Source organism: Tetrao urogallus (assembly GCF_951394365.1).
Source record: "Tetrao urogallus genome assembly, chromosome: Z".
In the NCBI taxonomy this organism is placed as follows: Eukaryota; Metazoa; Chordata; class Aves; order Galliformes; family Phasianidae; genus Tetrao; species Tetrao urogallus.
In genome coordinates this window covers 59072978-59093665 of record NC_136816.1, presented here as the reverse complement: position 1 = coordinate 59093665, position 20688 = coordinate 59072978, and the positions used below count along the sequence as shown (strand labels likewise).

The following is a 20688-nucleotide window of genomic DNA, read 5'->3' as shown; positions in this document are numbered from 1 at the left end:
AGCCTTTAGTCGTCTGATAAGAGTGTTCTTCCAGAGAAAGTAGTCTGCTTTTTGTCCATTTAGCTTGTATGACAGAGTTCTAGGCAAGAATTATCTCCCCCACCACTGTGGTACTTTTATGATAATGAGCTCAGCTGTTTGTTTTGAAAAACTGAAGGTGCCTAACTGAAGAAGCTTGTTCTAGAGTGTGAAGTCTTATCACATATGGCAGCCTCTTTCAGTCCAAAGTTAGATGTAACTAATTGTGGATTTTTGATAGCTATAGCAGCCCAAGTAATTGTGCAGGCAGTTGCAAATCTCTTGGAGGCACTCAGCACCTCTTTATCTGTAGTATAAAATGATGAAGCAATAAGCTGGGGCTGTAGATTCCATTCCAGCAGCCGAGTGCCTTCAAAGCTAGGTGTTATAATGCTGAATGCTGTGATACCAAAGTCTTTCTCTGGCTGCAGTTCTGGCTGTTTGCTCAAGTTTATATTGTTAATCAGAACTGTAGGCAAAAGTCAGTGCTTTCATAGATGGAAAGAATATATTTTCAAAACCTCACCTTGTGTTCCAGTGGTTCTTATAGAAAAATCAATATTGTTTCAACCTTGTAATCAGAGGTAACCTTTTTGTGTTATTGGTGGATACACTAAATTGAGGCTCATTGACAGGACGACCTGTGTCTTAAAAAGGTTTTGATGTCTTCACGTATATATTGAGCATTCTCTGTATAACAAATGTAAAAATTCAGGCATATGTTAAACCTTCTCAAACACTTCATTTTGAAGGAAAGGAAGAAATATATCATTGTATCAATATCAGTTATAACTACACTTTTACCATTTCTAGCTTCCACTCAAGTATTTCAGCTTTGAGTGAAATGTTGCAGCTGAAGAGACCAAACTTTGGAATACTGAGTGCTGCCCTGGCAACTTTCCAGGCACCTGGAGGCTGCAATTGATTTGCATTTTGATTTACATAAACACTGATGTCTCCACCTCCTCTTTTCTGACACTTTTTAGCATTTCTCTTGCTAAACTATCACATAATTTACTTGTCTTCTATCACTTCATTCCCTTCTCTTAATTTCTTATGTTCTTATAAAAAGTTTAGCATTGTATTCCCTTCTGACGTTGAATTCTGTTCTTTGCTTTTCCTTACCTTGGTCGTTCCACCTTTCCTTTTTCTTAGCCTTTCCAAGGTCATGATTCTTTCCCAAACTTTCAGGACTGGACTTCTCTATGCTCCCTTTCCCTTGTTTCTTTCTTTCCCAGCTTTTTTCATTTTTTGTCCCACAGAGCCTTAGTACCTGTGTGATGTCCTAGAGTTGCAATGCTGTGAACTTGCAGAACTGTATACAGAAATGGTCAGTGTTCCCTATTGAGCTTTTTTGCTGATGACTGTCAAGTTTTCTGAAGGGGTACTGAAAGTTGAGGTATGCAAAGTCTCTCAATTGTGAGAACAGGCATGTGTCAAGTGTACAACATTTCTGTATTCTCTGCTGTCAGCTGCAAAGGAGTAACATCATGGATTCCTATCTGGAGAAAAAAATACTAAAGTTACAAGGTTTAAGATGCAATTGCTCTATATTGTATGCAATGAATACTAAAAGTTCTTTTTTTTTTTTTTTTTTTTTTTAATTTTCATCTCCCCCAACTATTTCCCTCACAACTCCTAGGCTGGAGCTATGATGTGGAAGAAAAGAAGATTCCAAAACCTAAATCCAAGTCTTACGGTGCAAACTTTTCCTGGAACAAAAGAACAAGGGTGTCTACAAAATAAGTTGGCATTGGCTGTCTCTGACTGTGAATAAAGTCAGCTGTGCTGTATTTATAGTCCACGTATAATACATCTCTTAATCTCCTAATAAATTTGACCTTTAAACTACAAATGCATCTTGTGATGTCTATTTAAAATGTTTTTGATGTCTCCAATTGAACCTGTTACAAACTTCCCTATATATAGAGGAGATTTGGGGTGTTCATACTTGTAAAAAATTGCTGCATTAGGAATCTATCAAAAGGAATGTTTGCAATCAGCTGCAACTTTAAAGAAAGGTTGTGGTTTCTCTTTCACAGTAATTTTATATTCAATATCTTGTTTAAATTTTCTGTGTATATAAAGTTTCTCAATGGAAGTGTGGTTTTTTTCTCATACATAAGACAAATTTATCAATTGAATAGCAGAGTATGAGATGCAGAATTTAACATTTGAACATAATTTAAATAGTTCTGCATAAATGCATACTGTATAAGCTCCTTCTTTCTCAAATTAATATTGTCATTATTCCTGAATAACAGAATTGAATAACATAAAAAGAAACCACCATTTTTGAATTAGATATGCAGAAGACTTAGTTGAAGACTGAGATTCTAATTATTTCTCTGTGGTGCTCTTCTATCATGAAACAAAAACAGTTAAATATTCACAGATTAAGTCTCAAAGAGTGTCCCGATGCCTCACACAACATCACTATATACATATTAAGTAATTATTCCTCTGTGTTTTTTATTGCTAGTTACGTGTTTATCTGCACTGAAGTTTCCTGTTGCCTAACAAGAGATATAATGATAGCATCTCAGCCATAGTATTGAATATATAGCCTGAACTAGGTCTGTGTTACAAGACAATAAAGCATTCACTGTAATAATGTACAATATCATGTTTTGAATACTTTGTCTTACATACCAGTGGCTTTTGATTTATTTATTTTTCTTTTAAATTGTATTTAAATTGAGATATCAGTGCAAGATCGTAGAAACTTATTACAAATTGGAGGAGGGATATGTTTTTTGATAGGCAATTTAAAATTTTATCTCAACCAATTCTCATAAAAGAAACTGTTGAAACATTTCTCTTCACAGAGCTCATGAATAGCGTAAGTGCAATCCAATGAATTTTAGCAAAAAGAAGGCATGAAACTACTGTATGTTGTTCAAATTTGTTTTAGTTTTAACCAGCTGCCCTATATGCCTGCTAACATGTGTTTAAACCGGTGTTTATAAGCAGTTTCAGTGTAATCAGCCAGCTGGGTGATGTAGCTGTTACTCCACTTCATCTTTTTTGAAAGCTGCATTATGCAGTCGAACCTAAATTCCTCCAGGAGCTCCACACCAAACTGATATCTTAACAGTCCAGAATCTACTGCATCTCTGTATTTTAGCTAAGGTAAATATGCTGCTCTTATTAAGGATACAGTAGAAAGAAAAGCCATAAGGGTCACTGCCAGTTTTGTTGTTGTGGTTTGTTGTTGTTTGGTTGTTGTTTTTTTTTCCTTTTGCATTTTGATAGTGAAGATCAGGAAAAATTTACTTAAATGGTCTTTAGACTTAGTATGACAGCTACCAAAATTAAAATCAGAAAACTGCTTGGGTATCCAAAGCAGCCGATGCGCAGCTTGGTTTTTGAAATTATGTAGTCCAAGGTAAAGACTGATAACCAGGAAATACTTAACATGATTATTGTAACCCTAATCTATGGAGGTGATGTATGTTGATTTATGCTGTTCATAACTGGAGCTAGTTTCATATAGAGCAGTTTCTTTGTTTCTCCAACTAATAGAATTATTCAAAAGAGCATTCATTACATCAAATATTGAATTTCATTTTTTTTCTTGGAAAAGGCTAGGGGAAGGAAATTCTTATTTGTTACATATATGGTTCAGGCACTCTACTTTGAAGTTGTTTAGTGAGGTTTGGCCAAGAACTTTTTGTCCTTCCTCTTTCTTAGGACTTGGATGGTTTTCTGCTGTAGGATGTAGGGCTTTTTGATAATGAGCATGCTGACATTGGTGTTGTTGGTTATTCCTAACATAGTCTTCAAATCCTAGAAGTGAAATGAACTTCAAGAGCTTGCAGAAGTCAAAACATTACTGGCGTAGGAATATATGGTAGAGATCAAAAAACCCTATTAATTATTAAACCTCATTACCTCTTCACTAATTTATCAAGTATTGCAGCACTAGGCTTAATCAGAAATTGTACAAAAGTCGTACTTGGCCGGCTTTAGAAGTGAATGACAGGTAAAATTTGCCACAAATTTAGAATATCAAAACAAAAGACGCAACAATTAACCTACCATAATTAGGTTTTGAGTATCCTCAACTTCTAACTATTCAACAGTAGAAATCTGTAGGGCTTTTTGGGTCTCTTAATGTAAACACTGCATGAGATTGGAGATACGTCTTAATATTGGAGGTAGCTGTTCATCATGAAGTTCTTCCTGGTTATAAGGTTTCAAACTTCTGGAAGTTCTTCATGGAAGAAAAGGAATTTTGGAACAAATAGAATACATTATTTACATGTGAGATTTACAGATATTTGAGGTATCTGATGATCTTATGCAGAAACAATGAACTAGATTGTTTACGATATTATACTCCCTACAAAATGTGAGCGCATACCTGCTGTGCTTTGATATATTTTGGATAGTTTTGCTGGGGGGGTGGGGGAAGAAATTTCAAAGTTTTTGTAGGATACCAATTTATTTTGAAGATAAGAAGCATTTGTCACTTCAAAAGCAATTTTTAATAAAACAAAGGCCCTGCAACTCTTAAAGTTCTAGTGTTATAAAGCAACCTAAGGACTGTCTGGGAGCATGGTTTCAGTGTTCTAGAAGTGTATTCCTTAACTGTGCCATTCAATGGATAATGTAAAACAAATCAGACTATTAATTTATGAAATGGGAACTTGAATGGACCCTTGTCTACAAAGTTTTGTCATATAGAAGTATGAGTTCATGAGTAGAAAAGGAAAAAAAGAAATGATAATTTGAACTAATTAACTGTAATTTAACACCAGAAGTTTAACATAAGGGTTTTTTTGTGTGTTTTGTTTGTGGATTTTTGTTTGTTTGTTTGTTTGTTTTGTTTTCCAGATTTATAGTTATCTCACTTCACATTTGATTACTGGGTATACCAGCATATTTTGCTACTTAGTACAAAAAGAACAAAACTGGAAATAAACCTGAGATAACATAGAATAAAAAATGAAAAATTAGGCAGTTGTTGTATAGCAAACTATAGTAACTATAGCAATGCATTTTTTTTTTTTGTAAGTGCTTGTCATCTTACTCTTAAATCCTGTGAAAGATCTTTTTTTTTTTCAACTCAACCTAAAATAAGAATTCTTCACATTCATATTTATCATAGTGACCACAGAAAGATACATATATTGAAGCCTTTCTGCATAGAAAATATGAATGAAAATTTCTTGGAGAAGTTCATTACAGAAAGTACAAAACCTAGGCAGTAATCTTGAAAGGGTCCAAAGGAATTCAAATGAGAAGTTACAGAAGTATTTCCTGTAGTCTGAGCAGTTTGCTAGAAACCATTTATCTGCTTGGATAACAGAAGGGGACAAATGTGATGTCAGACTGTTTGGTTGATTATTTGTTTTTTATTCCCCCCAAGAGGTCTGTCAATATACTGCTTTATGCAGGTGTGATACAAAAAAAATGAGTCAGCTTGACTATATAAAAAATAACTCACATAACTCACTCATGCTCTTCAGGGGAGTCTGTCAGTGAACGAGGTGATCCAGGCACTCCATCAAAAGCCTCTTCAGTGCAGAGAGGCAACAGCATTCTTCCAAGTGTGAGTATTTTCCATCCGGAGCACGTCTGTAGAATGGAATTAGCTCTTCAGTCTTTGGGAGAAAATTGAGGATGAGTATGGTAGCAGACTCCATCAGTCATGCAGAAAATAGTGCATTGTTATTTACTGTTTTTCTTGCAGAAGCAAAGCAACAAAGTATTGAAAATGCAGGTTCAAAATAAACAAAGCATCGTTCCACACAGGAAGTTTTGGAATTTGTCAGCTAAGAGTTTTCTGGCTACCAAAACTGATGAAACTTGCATCTGTTTGGTGGTGTGCGTTACCTGGGGTGTCGCACCTCTCAAACTGTGTGAAGATGTTTCTTCAGGTGAGGCCTCCGTGTGGTACTGCTGATAGGTCTGTGAGAGGTGTACACACAATTGAATTCATGTAGCACGTGATAAAAACATCTGACAAGAAAAGGTAACAGCAGACCAAGAGAAAGTTGATCTATCTGAACTACTAAGTGCATGTGGCTATTCTGGATAAAAACTGTGACAAGTTGTATTTGGGGATGTAACATACACCTAGAAATTTGCTAGTGACTGCAAACTGCTGGGTGAAGAATGTACGTCTGTCAGTTTGCAAGAAACGTCTGTCCTGGTTTGTGCCTTTTCAGAGAGTTAGATCTGCTGGGTATTAGGAGGCAAAGAACAAATAAGTAGACTTGGCTTTTTTTACAGTTAATCATCAGATTTTATAAAACTGGTTATCGTGCTCAGATGTGTACATGTGGCTAGATGCCACAGATTCAAAATTATTTTCTAATATTGTGGAAACATCTAAACAAAGTTTTAGTCTTTACAAAATTTGTACAGCTTACCATCCTAAAAAATCCCAGAAAAACAGTGGTGTCACGGGACTTGATTCAGTAAGGACAATTGTTTGTAATACTGCATCAAAAGTGGTTAGGAAAACATCAAGATATTGTTTACTCAACACCTAGAAATACTGGAACATACTTAAATTTGCCCGCATTATGTAGGGAAGACTAGAACATTTTTTGCATGTCTCTAAAGTAAAGTAGTTGTCTATTAGCCTGCCTTGATTGTCTGTTACAGGAATATGTATGCAAAGTTGTAGTCAGTCTGTTGAGATGATTTTTTCTAATCAGATGCAAGTTTGTCATTGCTGCCTTCTGCTTTAACCAGCGAAGGGAAAAGTAAAACATCAAACTGAGAAATACTATGAATTTAAAGCTGAACATATTGCTTATTATAAGCAGTCCCTGATACATTCTTTCCGTATTTCAGTACATTTTCTGGTCAGTGCTTTGATTTTTCAGCATTTTAGTTTACAGACAGTCTGGTAAGTTGTTGCCAAATTGATATTTTGTCAACATTACATAGAGAGCTGCTCAGAAATGAAATTTGCGTTTAGTTTTTTCCCTCTCACCCCCTATCTGACCGCTTTTATTGCCTCATTCGGGATGTCTACGCAGTGCTTGAGGAAATCTTTTTGGGTGTTAAGACACGGCTGGGGAAATGTTGCTGTTGCAGTGCCCTTTGCATTGCAGACTGTCTCATTCATTAATGTATTGCATGGGTCATGAGGCTTTTGGCTTCTGACTGTGTTTTTCACAAGACAGATTTTCAGCTTACTGGGAGCATTCATGGCAAAGTTCCTTCACCAGCCAGCATCCTAAAGGGTAACCTTAAAATATGTAAAATATTCTGTAATTACAGTTGGCATAAAATCTCTCTTAAAGAAAAGAACTTCACTGAAACACCATAAAATAAAGTATTAGATACTTTACCACTAGAAATAAATACGTTAACTTTGAACACTTATAGTTCCCCATTTGCAACCACTCTTAGCAGATATATATAAAGCAAAATGCAAAGAGAGAAAGGAATGTTTGACTCAACAGGGAGTCACCACGAACATCACTGAAAATGTGCAGTAGTGGGTTTCCACACTTTGCACTTAGGCAAATGTAATAACTATGTAAATTAAATGACTTAGACAAAAGTACTTTTAATGACTAAGCTATGAAAAAGCAGATCATGCCACTGTGGATATAATCCAAATTTTAAAACAACAGTAAATTGGAAACAACTTTGCTGCAGCCCGTCACTCTGATTTGTTTTAAACAGCACATGCCAGCATCTTATGGTACCTGCTTCTAAGTGAGGTGATGTGAGAACTACCCACCTGTCTACAGTGTGGATATCCCCACTTACTTACACTGGATTCCTTTAAGAGCCCGTAGGTTTTGATCCATTTAGCTAGTGTAAAATCTGAAGAGCTGAGATGCGCTGAGCTTCAGAAGTACTTTGTGTCTGCCATGGGTGTGATGTGAATGCTAAATGTTTGTGTGTCTCAAAAGAGAGACTAAACAAGCTGGGGGAGGGTGGGGAGGAATCATTAAAGGTTATTAAACACACAGAAGCCACCTCCAGCTTAGAAATCCCTAAAGCGTAAATGGTTGGAGGCTGTGCATACTCAAAGGTACGCAACTCAGCAGGCATCCCTGCAGACCTAGGCAACTGCCTGCATTCATTCCCTATCAGAAACAGCACGTGGTCTAGATAGAACCACAGTAACCACCTTTGTGTTTTTGTATGACTGTAAACAGACCAGTTAAGCAGCTGCCGTCTCCACTGTAAGCATCTGCAGTTCAATCAGTCAGTACTGCTCTTCATGTCAGAGAGATGATTAATTTCTGATCAGTACAATACTATGTAACTGAGGGATGTTAAACTTTTGAAGTGACATCTCTACATCTAACTTGCCATACTTTGCACAGTGTAAACTTGAATTACCTCCTGTGTCTCAAGATTCCTCATGCTTTCTGAAGGAGGCATAGATGCTACCAGTGAGTGCAATAGAAGAGTGGAGTTAGGTGTATTCAATTCTCTTCCTGTGACCTCAAAAATAGCATCCTTGATTTCCATCAGTACCTGCCTTCAGATTTCAGACTGATTTAGACACATAGGATAGAGAAACTGCAGAGCCCATGTTTGAACTTAAGCCTTTATCTTCTTGAAGCGCTCCAGGAGAAGACTGCTGAAGGCAATAAAGGAATACTGAAGGGGGAATGACTGACTACCTGAAATATTTTTTTTCAAAGAAGGAGTTGAGATCATGTTCAGTTTCTCCTCTGTCTGCTTTCTATCCACAGGAAGGAAGGTTATGAGGAAAAGCAGTAACAAATGTAATTAGCACTTCTTCTGCTGACTTTTACATGTTAGAACAGAGTAGAAATAATCAGCACCTGGCTCCCCTGCTCACCAATCACAGAGTGCATCTTAGGAAATTGTCTCAAAACCAGGTTTCACTTCTTGCCTCCTTTTCCCACAGTGCATGATGGCTTATCTTCAAAGCATTCCCATTTCACTATCTTCAGACAATTCTGTTTTGCAGGTGGAAGGCAGCTTTTTGTTTTTCCTCAACTTTGATCATTACCATATGGTCTTTCATACGTGCTCAGGGTCTTTCTAGGATCACGATCCATTTTTCTCTTCCTGGCAATTTCTTTTTCTGACCAGATCTCAATTAAAAAAAAGAAAAAAAAAAAAAGAAAAGAAAAGAAAAGATAAAGTGATAAAGTGATAAAGTGATGTGGTTCTTGGGAGTACTTTGGATTTCAGACAGAAATAGTTGTATGGTGCCAGGGACATAGATCTGTGGCCTGGCCTGGGGATGAATGTTATCAGGTATGAGGTCTTATCTCAGAGGAATGTTAACCTAAGACGCAAATATCCATAATAGAAAACAAATGGTGTCACAGAAACAAAAATCCAGTTCTTACCGGCGCCTGTTGGGCCTTTTATTCTTTTCCATAGGCACTGCCTTGAAGACTCATAGTCATTCTTCGAGTGATGTGGTTATATGTATTCCATCCTGCTGCTACGTTTTCTGGCGTTTGGAATTTCTTTTTGGCCAGTGTGCTGAACATCCTACATCTGTGCACTTGAATGACCTTTGCTGTCTCCTGAGGGCATAAAATGGCAGAGTGTAGCCAACCGTCTCATCTGTGATTAGAATTGCTAGCAGTGTCTAGGTACTTAAATCTCTTATCTGTGGCATATCATTAATCTAGTACTAGGGTAGCTCAAAAACAGTTTATTTTTAGGCTTCATTTTGAATTATTTTTAACCTATTAGAGTCCTGTTGTTTGAGTTGTCAGCAACATAAACAGCTCTCAGACTTGGCAGCTTGCAAAATATTCTCTGAAAAATGAAATAGTGTTTGGAAATGTTGATGCATTGAAATCATTGTGATTTGTGGGGAAATTCTGGCATAAGTGAACATGAGTTTTGAAATAATTTGCAGCTCAGGCACTTAGGATCAAAACCACAGAACTTGTGTGAGATGAGCCAATAGCTGGAAAGCGTACTATCTGGGAAGGCACAGTCAAGGGACTTGCACCTGCTGCTGCTACATCCCAGGCAAATTCCCTAAGTGTTAGACTAAGGAATTCCACTCCATTTTTCTGGCCAAATTAATGCCTAATTGTGTGAACAGAATAGGACCGCTCCAAAAAAGAGATGAAAGCTGGCAATAGCTAGTTAGGGTGCTTCTCTCCTGTGTGAATGACGCGGGTCTGATTTGGAGCCAGAACTTCAGTCAGGACTTTATGTTTCCTAGGAAGCTGGTGTGACTGTTAGCTGCTTTAGCTCTCTGGTTCTTTTTCCTTTTTTTTTTTCTTTTTTTTCTTTGCAAGAAACTTCAAAAGCTCCATGGTTTATTTCCAGGCATGATCCGCAGGGATAATATTTCCCCACCCACTACTAGTTAATTTAGACTATCTTTGCCAGATCACAGGCAGAATATACTGCCTCTCAAATCTCTGCAAAATTTTGGCTTAGAATGGAAAATATGTTTAATTTCCAATGCCATCTCGCACAATAGAATTTGCAAACTCTGGATTTCAGAACATCAACAGTAGGAATCAATAAAACTAGCTTGTATTTTATAGAACTACTTGGGCAGTAATAGGCCTGAATCTAAGAAGACTTAATCATGTGCTATTGGGCGTGTCCATTTCTCTTGAAGCCAATTTTTGCTTTTGTAGTATGCTGTAACCTGGCATTCTGGTACAGAGTCAGAAACACTGTACCATGTCTGTTGGAAGGATCTTGTTAGAGTATATAATTGTTCTCACAACTTTCACCTGCAGTAATATTGATGATAAAATTTGCAATTTTAGTCCATCCTGCTTCCCTGAGACCTGGGGAATCTAATCAAGTTTTGGCTTCTTTATATTAAATAGTAATCCATACAGCTTTTTACAGTCTGAAAAAAAATTGCTGTGTATGTACTCTGCAGTTATTGAGCTTTACCTTTCTAACATCAGAGGTAAAATTGAGGGCGGGGGGCTGCTTTTTGACTCACTAGTTTTGTTTCTTAAATTCTCTCTGTGTGAATATAGGACCTTTTCTGAGTATTTTAATTCTACTGCTTGAAAACCAATATAATTTCATTCTACCTTAATCTTCAAGCAAAATTTCTCCTTTAAACAGTTCTAGCCTTCCATGTCAATCATATACTGCACATGATTGAACAATTTTTAATGACTCGCATCTTAAAATCACATTCACAACCTGACTGTGAGGACTGGCTTTGCTGGAAAAGTAAAAAAGCAAGACATTTTGCAAGCAATGCTGCACATTTTCTCCCAAAACTCATCCATATGGATTGCTAACTCAAATACGCTATGTTAACAGATAGATAAATGAGAATTTTCTCCCCAGTCAGATAAAGATTTACTCCATAAAAACTTGTGTAGCTTCTTTTGGAAATACTCCCATCTTTGGAGTTTGCACCATGCCACCTGCTTATGCATTTATGAAACACTGCTCTCTGCGGGACAAGTCTAGGATGTATGCTTATTTTGATGAAGTGTACTTTAATCTTCAGTCAGACTCTGAGCAATTATCTTCTGCCACTGAAGTCATGTCCAAGAGTAAAATACACAATACTTCTTTCTCCTTACTTTGAATTACTTCCACAAATTAACTGTTCTTTGTATTCTGTGTTTGTGTGTGTACACACACACGTATTTAGTGCCTTGCTATTACAAAGCTTTCAACAGATTTATAAGGGAAAGAAGTGAAAGGCCTTTGGCTTTGATCTGTGCTTTTGAAGAGGAGATGTGGGGGGTACCTAAGACTCAAGTGAGGACCATGTAACAGCCCCAGATTAAGTATTCTGATGTACAACAGGTAAAGATTTGTTGCAAAAATACATTTTATAAAACAGCAACTGTAGGAAGAACAACCATTTGGTCTCCTTTGAATGAGTGTTTGTGTATTTCTCTGTTGGTACCTTGCCGATGCTAATCCAGTGATAGGAAAGAGATGCTTACCATCCAGCTAAATAAAGATTGAAATGCTGCTTATGTTTCCCTGAGGGCACCCAGCTGGTTTGATGTCTGCATACTGTTAACAAGTGCTGGGTACTCTGTCTGCATCCCATACTATCTTATCCACAACAGAGCTGTAATTCCAAATTACTCACTCACTAACAAATAAGAATCATCACAGTTTTGCTCAGCAAGTGGATGTTATATTAGCTCCAGCAGGCTGGATCATGGTGGTTTTACAAGACTGATCCTTTTCTGATAAAAAATTAGTTCTGTCCAACCAGAGTGTTGTTTATCAGGGAATTCATAATACATGTGATACACACTTTTATTTTAGCTCTATCCAATCTTACTCGTATCTTAGGAAGAACTGCTGTGCCATCAGCACAGAAGAACACATAAAGCTGAGGTAGTTTAGTAGGAGTTAGTGTTGTTCTCAAAATACATATATATATCATTCACGATCAATCTTGTGCTCCTAGTGGGCCTTTGATATCTGGAAGCAACAAATGAAGAGGCCTGTAGTTTCCAAGAGTCAGGCCTGAGCATAGCAGGTGGTCAGTGACATCTGACAAAGCTGAACAAGGGCCCTGCGGTACTCTGTCCAATATTCTACAATAATTTCAGAACAGTATCAAAAGTAGAGATGGATAAGTTGCACTGATGCTTTTTATGCCATCTGGCATATAACACTGTAACTCTTAATATTGTTATCTTCAGCAACGCTGTACAAAGACCAAGTCCTGATATATTGCCAATGTGCCCATGTGGTGAAGTTAGAATGGAAACTGAGAAATGATTATTTTATTCCTGCATCCCCTGAAGCTAGAATTTACTCTTCCAGCTGATGAACCAGTGAAACAGAGACTGGCATAGAAGGCATTAAAAAAAAGAATTGTATCTGCTGTAAATGGCATTTTCTCAGTTTGTTCAAATAAAGGACATATAGAGCAGGTGCCTATATTTAGTGCTCTCTGGGGCAGCAAACCTTTTCTAAATACTCATAGTCCCAGAGCACATGGAACTTAGTCTGCTTTTCACAGGAATAGCTGCAGTCCATCAGAGCAGGCCTCTTATGACTGATCAAATTAACTATTTCTTTAACTGACGTGTTTTCTTGGAGATTTGGGACTGCCTTAGGAATTCAGATACATTTCCTTACTTCAGTTTTTCTCAAAGCATTTTAAAAATCTTAGATGTGAAATTAAAGGAACAATCACGGGCAACCCCATACAGGTATTCTATCACTGTCCACAAAAGTAGCTGCTCTGACTGCCTGAAAGTCTATAACTGTGCACTTACCCATGAAACCTCAAAATGCTATGTAAAAATTTCTGATACTCTGTAACTAACCAAAAACATTCTTCATTAAAAAAATAAGATAATCATGGAGGATAATAGGCAAGAGTAAAATAGGAAAAAAAGATGTCACAAATGTCCCCAACATGGCCTTTAGCAATACTGGTGCACTTGTTAAGAGAAAGTGCCTAGGGCATCCTAGAAAATACGCACTATCTGACACTACATAGAAAGGCACAAAACAGAAAAGGCTCTGTCAACAAAGACAAACACATGCTGAATTTGAGGACTCCATACTGTGTGTATGATTTTTATTAATATTGCCTTATTCTTCATGTTGCACTTAGTTTGATATACCCTGACAGTCAGGATCTTCCTAAACCACTGAGCAAGGGCCAAGAAAGGTTTTCTACAATATAAAAAAAAAAATGCCATAAATTCTGCCCCAAAATACCCTCACATTCTGCAGCCATTGTCTGATGCTTCAAAAGAAAGGAACCTTGCCTACCCTCATTCCCCAAAAACTAAATTATGCACTGAAGCAAAATGTAAATCTCTCTAGCCCCTGCAGGTAAACAGCTGGCAAGATTAAAGTATTTAAAATACAGTGCAAAATACACATATGGAAATGCAGTCTCCTTTCAAGACTCTGTTACAGATACAAGAAGCTAACTACCCCAAGATACAAATTACAAGTTTTAATTTTCAGCAGTAGAATGACTTCAATCCTGTCATCAGATGCCACTTACACACTTGTGAGTTGCCTGGCTGAAACATTACATTCCTTGTGATCCTTATTGCATTTCAAACACTAGAAAGTTCATCTCTGAAATGTTCATTTTTCTGTTCTAATTTCCTTACTAATTTTATCTTAAAGCCTTTGACATTGTCTCCCACAGTATTCTCCTGGGCAAGCTGGCAGCCTGTTGCCTGGACAGATCCACTCTTTGTTGGTAATGAAGTGGCTGGATGGTTGGGCGCAGAGAGTGGTGGTGAATGGAGTCACATCCAGCTGGCAACTGGTCACGAGTGGTGTTTGCCAGGGGTCAGTACTGGGGCCTGTCTTTTTTAATATCTTTATTGATGACCTGGAGGAGGAAAATGAGTGCACCCTCAGTAAGTTTGCAGATGACACCAAGGAACAGTATATCTGCCTGAGGGCAGGTAGGCTGTATGAAGAGATCTGGATTTCTATGAGGTTCAACAAACTTATTCTTTGGCATGTGATTACTGATTTTTTGAACTCCTATGGCATTGGTTTGCCATTTCACAAATTTTTACACTAGACATCGCTGTCTTAAATTATTCTTTTGTAAAATAAATGGTGATGACTGAACATGTTTTCAACAAAGCCTTGTCTTGCTTTAGATGCTGTCCACTTCATAACACTTGTCATAATCTCATGACATATCACAGTCATCTTCAATATTGTTAAGATCAGCTAGTCTACTAGATAGTTATAAGTGCTGCCAGGTTAAGCACACCTAATTTTAGCCATTGGTCTGCTTCCTTAAGATAACAATATTCTCTAGAGCTTTGTCTCCAGGTGCTCCTAGAAGATAAATGTATCAAAATTTGTCTTGTTAGGGCTATACATAAACAATTAGACTTAACTGAAGGTTCCTCCTTAGCCAGGTTGCATCCATCTGTAAATATTTTAAAATGCAAAACCAAAATGATTCTTCAAAATGAGAGTAGAAATCGGTTTGTTGTCATTATAGCTGATGATGGTCTGGAGGTGGAGAAAATCTGTTACTGCAGTTAACTTTCATTGGTATTTCATAATGTGATCGTGAAACACAACAGCCAAAGAATTTTCTAAGAAGCAGAAGGGCCGTGACTTACCAGTCAAACTCTGAACTTAGTTGTAAGAAATCTGGAATATCAGTCAGATCACTCCCTGTTGAAAAAGGACACAGAAATATTTCAGACAACACTGGGTAAAAAGAAATTTCTGCTCTGAATTTTGTTGTTTTCAAGAAAATAGCCACTAATTTACTAATAAGAAATTTGTAATCAAACATGAAATAGATTTATTCAGCAGTTTGTAACTGCCTTCTGATGGAACTGAAACTCTTTCAATTCACTGTAATATACACAAGACATCGCCATAGATTTAGATTGGACTAATAGAAGCCTAGCTTAAAACTGAGAGACACATAGGGCATTAAAATTACAAAGGATAGGTCTCAGTTTTCAACTTTTTTTTTTGTTTTCATGGTTTTTCAAAGAAAAACCCATCAGCAGTTTGCGTAAAAGACATCATCTCCCTACAAACTTCGTCTTACTTTAACTTTGAAACAAGAAGGAAAAAGTCATCTGAATACAGTCAACAAATAACAAATGGCTGTTGTTTTCTTACTAGACTGACTCTGCCTGTGGTGGTGATTGTGCTACTAATATTTACCTTCCATTTGCAACACAGCTTGCTAATCTGATGATTATTTGTATGTAGCCACAAACAAGATAGATGAGGGAGAAAGGAAAATTATTCATCAAGATTGCAGTCTGCAGTGTGACAGCGGTCAGTACATATCAGGATTGCAACTGCTGAAACAAATGCTGATTTGCTAAGCCTGAATTGTTTAGGAAAGTCAACATCTTAGGATATTCTTCTGAAATCTTTATTGTTCTAGTCATTTTTAAAATGGAGAATGAAATATTTCTTATACAAATTCCAAATTTTCCTTAAAGGATATTTCTCTCCTAATGAAGAAAATAAAATGTAACTTAGTTTACAACTAGAAAAAAATTCCATAGATAAATTTATGTATTAGGATGAAATTAATATTAACAATTCAGTTCATTTACCAGATTAGTTTTTTTATTTAGCTTCTTCCACAATGGTAGCAACAACAGCAACGTTAATTTTCATCAATTTTTCAACAGAATTCCAGAATTACAGCAAAGCTCTCTCTGTCTTTTTTTTTTTTTTTTTTTTTTTTTAGGAATATGAGCATCAATTTGAAACTTAAAATCCTAAGGAAAATTTTATCCTTTGAAATTGCTGGTTCTTAAAAACAGGCAACAGGGATATGCTGAATAGATTATTATGTAGCACATAGCTATTTTAATTAGACAGTTGTTTTATTGAAACAGCTTTGAGGAACAGGTACTTTAAATATGTTGAACTGCAGTGTATTCGTAGTGTAATGTATTTAAAGTACTAGACGAGAGGTAGTTCTATACAGGAGGAGATGCCAGATGATATGTAAGGTAGGGAAGGGGAGAAGGAAGTGTGTGAAGAGCTGAAGCTTGGCTGCGGATGCAGGAAGTTCCATTCTGTTCTGGCATTTATGTAGTTTTGGAAACTACTCATTGATCAGATGCTATTAGCTGTATGTGTGAGAGAGAAAAAAGAATGTTGTCAAAGAATTGTTCTCTTACCATGGATGTACGGTAGTAAACCTTGTCTCATAATACTGACACTGGATATGCATGAAGAAATACATGCACACAAATCTAACATCTTTTTTTAGCAGAAATGCAATGATTATTTTTTGCCACAGTAGGCTGTTTCTTGGGGTGTTCCAATGAAGAGGAAAGTACTGGTCCTTTCATAAGAAGAATTGCTGGAAGGACATTAATGGTCTGAATTGTCAAGGGCAAAAACCTAAACTGTTGGAATTTAAGAACAAAAACAAGAACAAAACAGAACAAAAAAAATAAAACAAAACAAAACAAAACCATCTGGACACGCAGAAATAGGATCAGGAAAGCCAAGCTGCAGATGGAACTGGAATTAGCTAGGGATGTGAATGTTGGTGAGCCTCACCTCTGTGCTGGGGAAGATAGTAGAATGGATCCTCATGGAAGTTATATTATGGTACATGCAAGAAAGGGAGGTGATATGAGACAGCTCTCATGGCTTCAGCAAGGGCAGACCATTCCTGTAGTGACAGAATTGATGTTCAAAGGAAGGGGAACTGATGTTATCTTCTGGATTTCTACAAGGCCTTTTACATGTCCCATATCATGTCCTTCTCTCTAGTTGGAGAGATGTGTATCTGAAGGGTGGACTGTTCAGTGGATAAGGAATTAATTAGATGATTGCAGCCAGAGGTTTGTGGTCCACAGCTTTACGACCAGGTGAATGTCAGTTACAAGAGGTCCCCCATAAGTCCATCTTGGGACCAGGGCTCTTTAATGTTTTTATCAATGACACAGATAGTGGGATTAAGTACACTTTCAGCAAGTTTGTATATGATAATAAGTATGATTTGTATGGTAACTGGGTAGTTAGTATGAAGGGAAGAATTTTATCCAAAGGGATCTGAACAAGCTTGACAAATGTGCCCATGTAAACCTAAACAGATTCAACAAGGCCAATTGCGAGGTATTGCACCTGTGCTAGAACAATCCCCAGTATGTGTACAGAATGGGGGAAGAACTCACTGAGAGCAGACCTGCAGAGAATGTCTTGGGAGCTCTGATAGACAAAAAGCCTTACAGGAGCCAATATTGTACACCTGAAGACCCAAAGAACAACAGTTTCCTGGGCTTCATGAAAAGAGAGATGGCCAGCAGGACAAGGGAGGGGGTTGTCCTTTGCTCTGCCTTCATCAGGCCCCACCTGGAGTACTGTGTCCAGCACAAAGAAGGGATGTTGATATGGGAGGGGGTAAAGAAGAAGCCATGAAGATTATTAGAGGGCTGGGACATCTCTCCTACAAAGGAACTGAAGGAGCTGGGATTGTTTAGACTGGATAAGAGATAGCTCTGGAGGACTTCACTGCAGCCTTCCAATACTTGAGGGGAGCTTATAAAGAAGAGGTAGACTGGCTTTTTATATGGCCTGATAGTGATAGCACAAGGAGAAAATGGCTTTAAATTAAAAAAAAAAAAAGGGAGATTTAAGTTAGATGCCAGTAGGAAATTCTTTACTCATATGGTGGTGAGCCAATGGCACAGCCAGCCTAGAGAAGTTGGGTGCCCTCTCCCTGGAGATGTCTGTGGCCAGGTTTAATGGGGCCCTGAGCATTGTCATTTGCTGGGTGGCAGCCCTGCTCATAGCAGTGGTGTTAGAATGAAGATCTTTAGTATTTTAGGGATCTTTTAGTCATTTAGGGATTTTTAAGGTCCCTACCAACTCAAGCTATATTACGATTCTATGGCTCTATGACTCTGACTCCTTGGCTTCAGAGATGAGACTAGGTTACTATAGATGAAATCACCAAAACAATGAATCAGAGAATCATAGAATAATAGAATCCTTAGAGTTGGAAGGGACATTCAAAGGTCATCTCGTCCAACCCCCTGAAATAAACAGGGATATCCACTGCTAGATTAGGTTGCCCAGAGCCTTACCTCGAAAATCTCCAGGGATGGAGCATATGCCACATCTCTGGGCAACATATTCCAGTGCCTCACCACCCTCACTGTAAAAGATATTTTCCTTATATCTAACATAAATCTACCCTCTTTAAACTTGAAGTCATTTCCCCTTCTTCTTTCAAAACAGATCCTACTAAAGAATCTGCCCCCTTCTTTCCTGTAATTCCCTGTGTTTTATTTAATATGCATTTTGAAAGCATCCACAACTCGTGAACTGGAAGTAGCAAGCACTATCATCCCCATAAATCCTGTTGCTCTTACATAATCTTCCCCAAAAGCATCTGGCCTAAACTACAAGATAGCATTGTGTTTTATAACACAGCACTGGCAAATATCTCTTTTTATGTGGAGTTAAAAACATTGATGGTGGTTTGGTGAGGCCCATCAGGAAGTCACAGACCAGAAAAAATAGTATAATGCTCTACTAATGAACACAAGCTGTGAGTACCTTTTCCACAGCAGTGAGAAGGCACAACCTTTCAACCCAGTGTGTTAAGCCAGTAAGGATCTCACTCCATGATGTAGTTGCCTCCTGTCAGAGTGTATATTGTTTTTCAAATGAGACCAAGAAGACCTAGAATTAGAAGCTTTTTGGCTAATTTAGAAAACTAAACCAACTCCAAAACGGCAGATTTTATCTTGAGGAGCTAAAAAAAGGAAGTTAGCTCAACTGAGTTCTTTTCCACTTTACTCATCACTAAATGCACATAGTCCTGAGGTCCATCAGCTTGTCGAGATGAGTTTGCAGCACCTTGCCTTCCATTTTGAAAGGGATATGTAGGAAAGCCAGTGGAAATTTTTCCCATACACCTTTGGCAGAGGATACCAGGGCATTTACTTATCAAAAAGGTGACATATCTTTCAGGTCTATCGCTTTAGCTGCTCTATTACTACTCCTTTACTGTAGGTAACTTATGATTTTGAAGCCAGTCATCAAAAATTTCTGTGTTTAGAATATGAATCCTGTGCAGATTTTTGAACACATCACTTGTCCCCAGCTACACAGTGACATGGAGAATTCCACTTTACTGAGAGAAAAATGTCAATATACTCTTCTATTAGAAAGCACATCCAACAGAAAACTTGAGGTTTTGTCATGGCTCCAGGCTTCTGTAATGCAATATACAGTAGTTGTACTGAAATATCAGAGGCTGTATGTTTGAGTTATCTTCCTTTTATTACTTTGCACAACCTCTCTTGGGAAGGGAGGAGGGGTTAGAAACGTAAACATAAAACAAATGATCAATAGTACACATTCAGAAGTATCCATTTTCAAAACCAGTCTTCAGTTTTGTCTCCCAGCACTAGACAGCAGCCTGACTATGCTGGTTTCTGTACACAGTTGCTCACAGTTCCTGTCTGCATCAGTTATAGTGGAATAATAGGAAGTGTAACTATTTCTATGCAAGCTGATTAATAATATCTTATAAGCTCCAAAATAGAAATATATGTGCGTGCGTGCGTGTGTGTGTGTGTGTGTGTGTAAGTAGCAATAGCTGCAATAGAGCTAAGAATTCCTGCAGGATACAATTGTTTATGAAAAATCACAAGTATTTTTGAAATCTCATGATAAAACTGTGTTAAGATAATAACGTCATGTTATCATTTCTGCAACCACTGATCCAGTGAAGACTGATTATTTTAGGAAACACTAGAAGAAGACAGAGAATAAAGTAGGAATCTAGTTCTTTCTTGGCTAATTATGTCCTTCTGGAAAAACAGTGCAAGATTCAAAAGACTATTTTGTTAAAAGGAAAAGTTTTTCAGTTCACAGATTGTAGCTTTAAGATATATAAATATATATATTTAACATACACGTCTGAACTGTGCTGTAAATACAGATATTAAAGAAGGAAGAAGTGAAAGGCGAGAGGAAGAAAGTTAAACAGAGGCAAAAATTTAAAAAGCTTTTATTTCATGACCTTTGGAATTTCTGCTTGTTTTTCATTATTCAGCACTGAGCCCTATCCAGGAAGATAAACTGGTGGAAATGGAACATATTGCAATTGATGGAAGGGAGCTTTTTTAAAGGCATTGACCACATCTGAGCACTAACACTTCAGTGAATATGATGTCAAAGTCTACCCCACTTCTTTCTATTTTAAGAGGGGATTTGGGATGGGATTTGGGAAGAAACCTGGCTCCAAAATATATTGCTATCTCATAGGAT

General features: G+C 37.4%; 1 protein-coding gene across 1 annotated transcript in view; it reads left to right on the top strand.

Moving 5' to 3' along the window:
- NDUFS4 (NADH:ubiquinone oxidoreductase subunit S4) overlaps positions 1-1859 on the top strand; it is a gene marked incomplete at its 5' end in the record, with an annotated part of 30572 nt that extends 28713 nt beyond the window's left edge. Inside the window, one exon of the mRNA XM_079548293.1 lies at positions 1661-1859. Within this exon, the coding sequence (XP_079404419.1) occupies positions 1661-1764 (104 nt within the window). The 3' untranslated portion in view covers positions 1765-1859. The remainder of the gene's footprint in view (positions 1-1660) is intronic.
- Positions 1860-20688: the final 18829 nt, after the last annotated feature.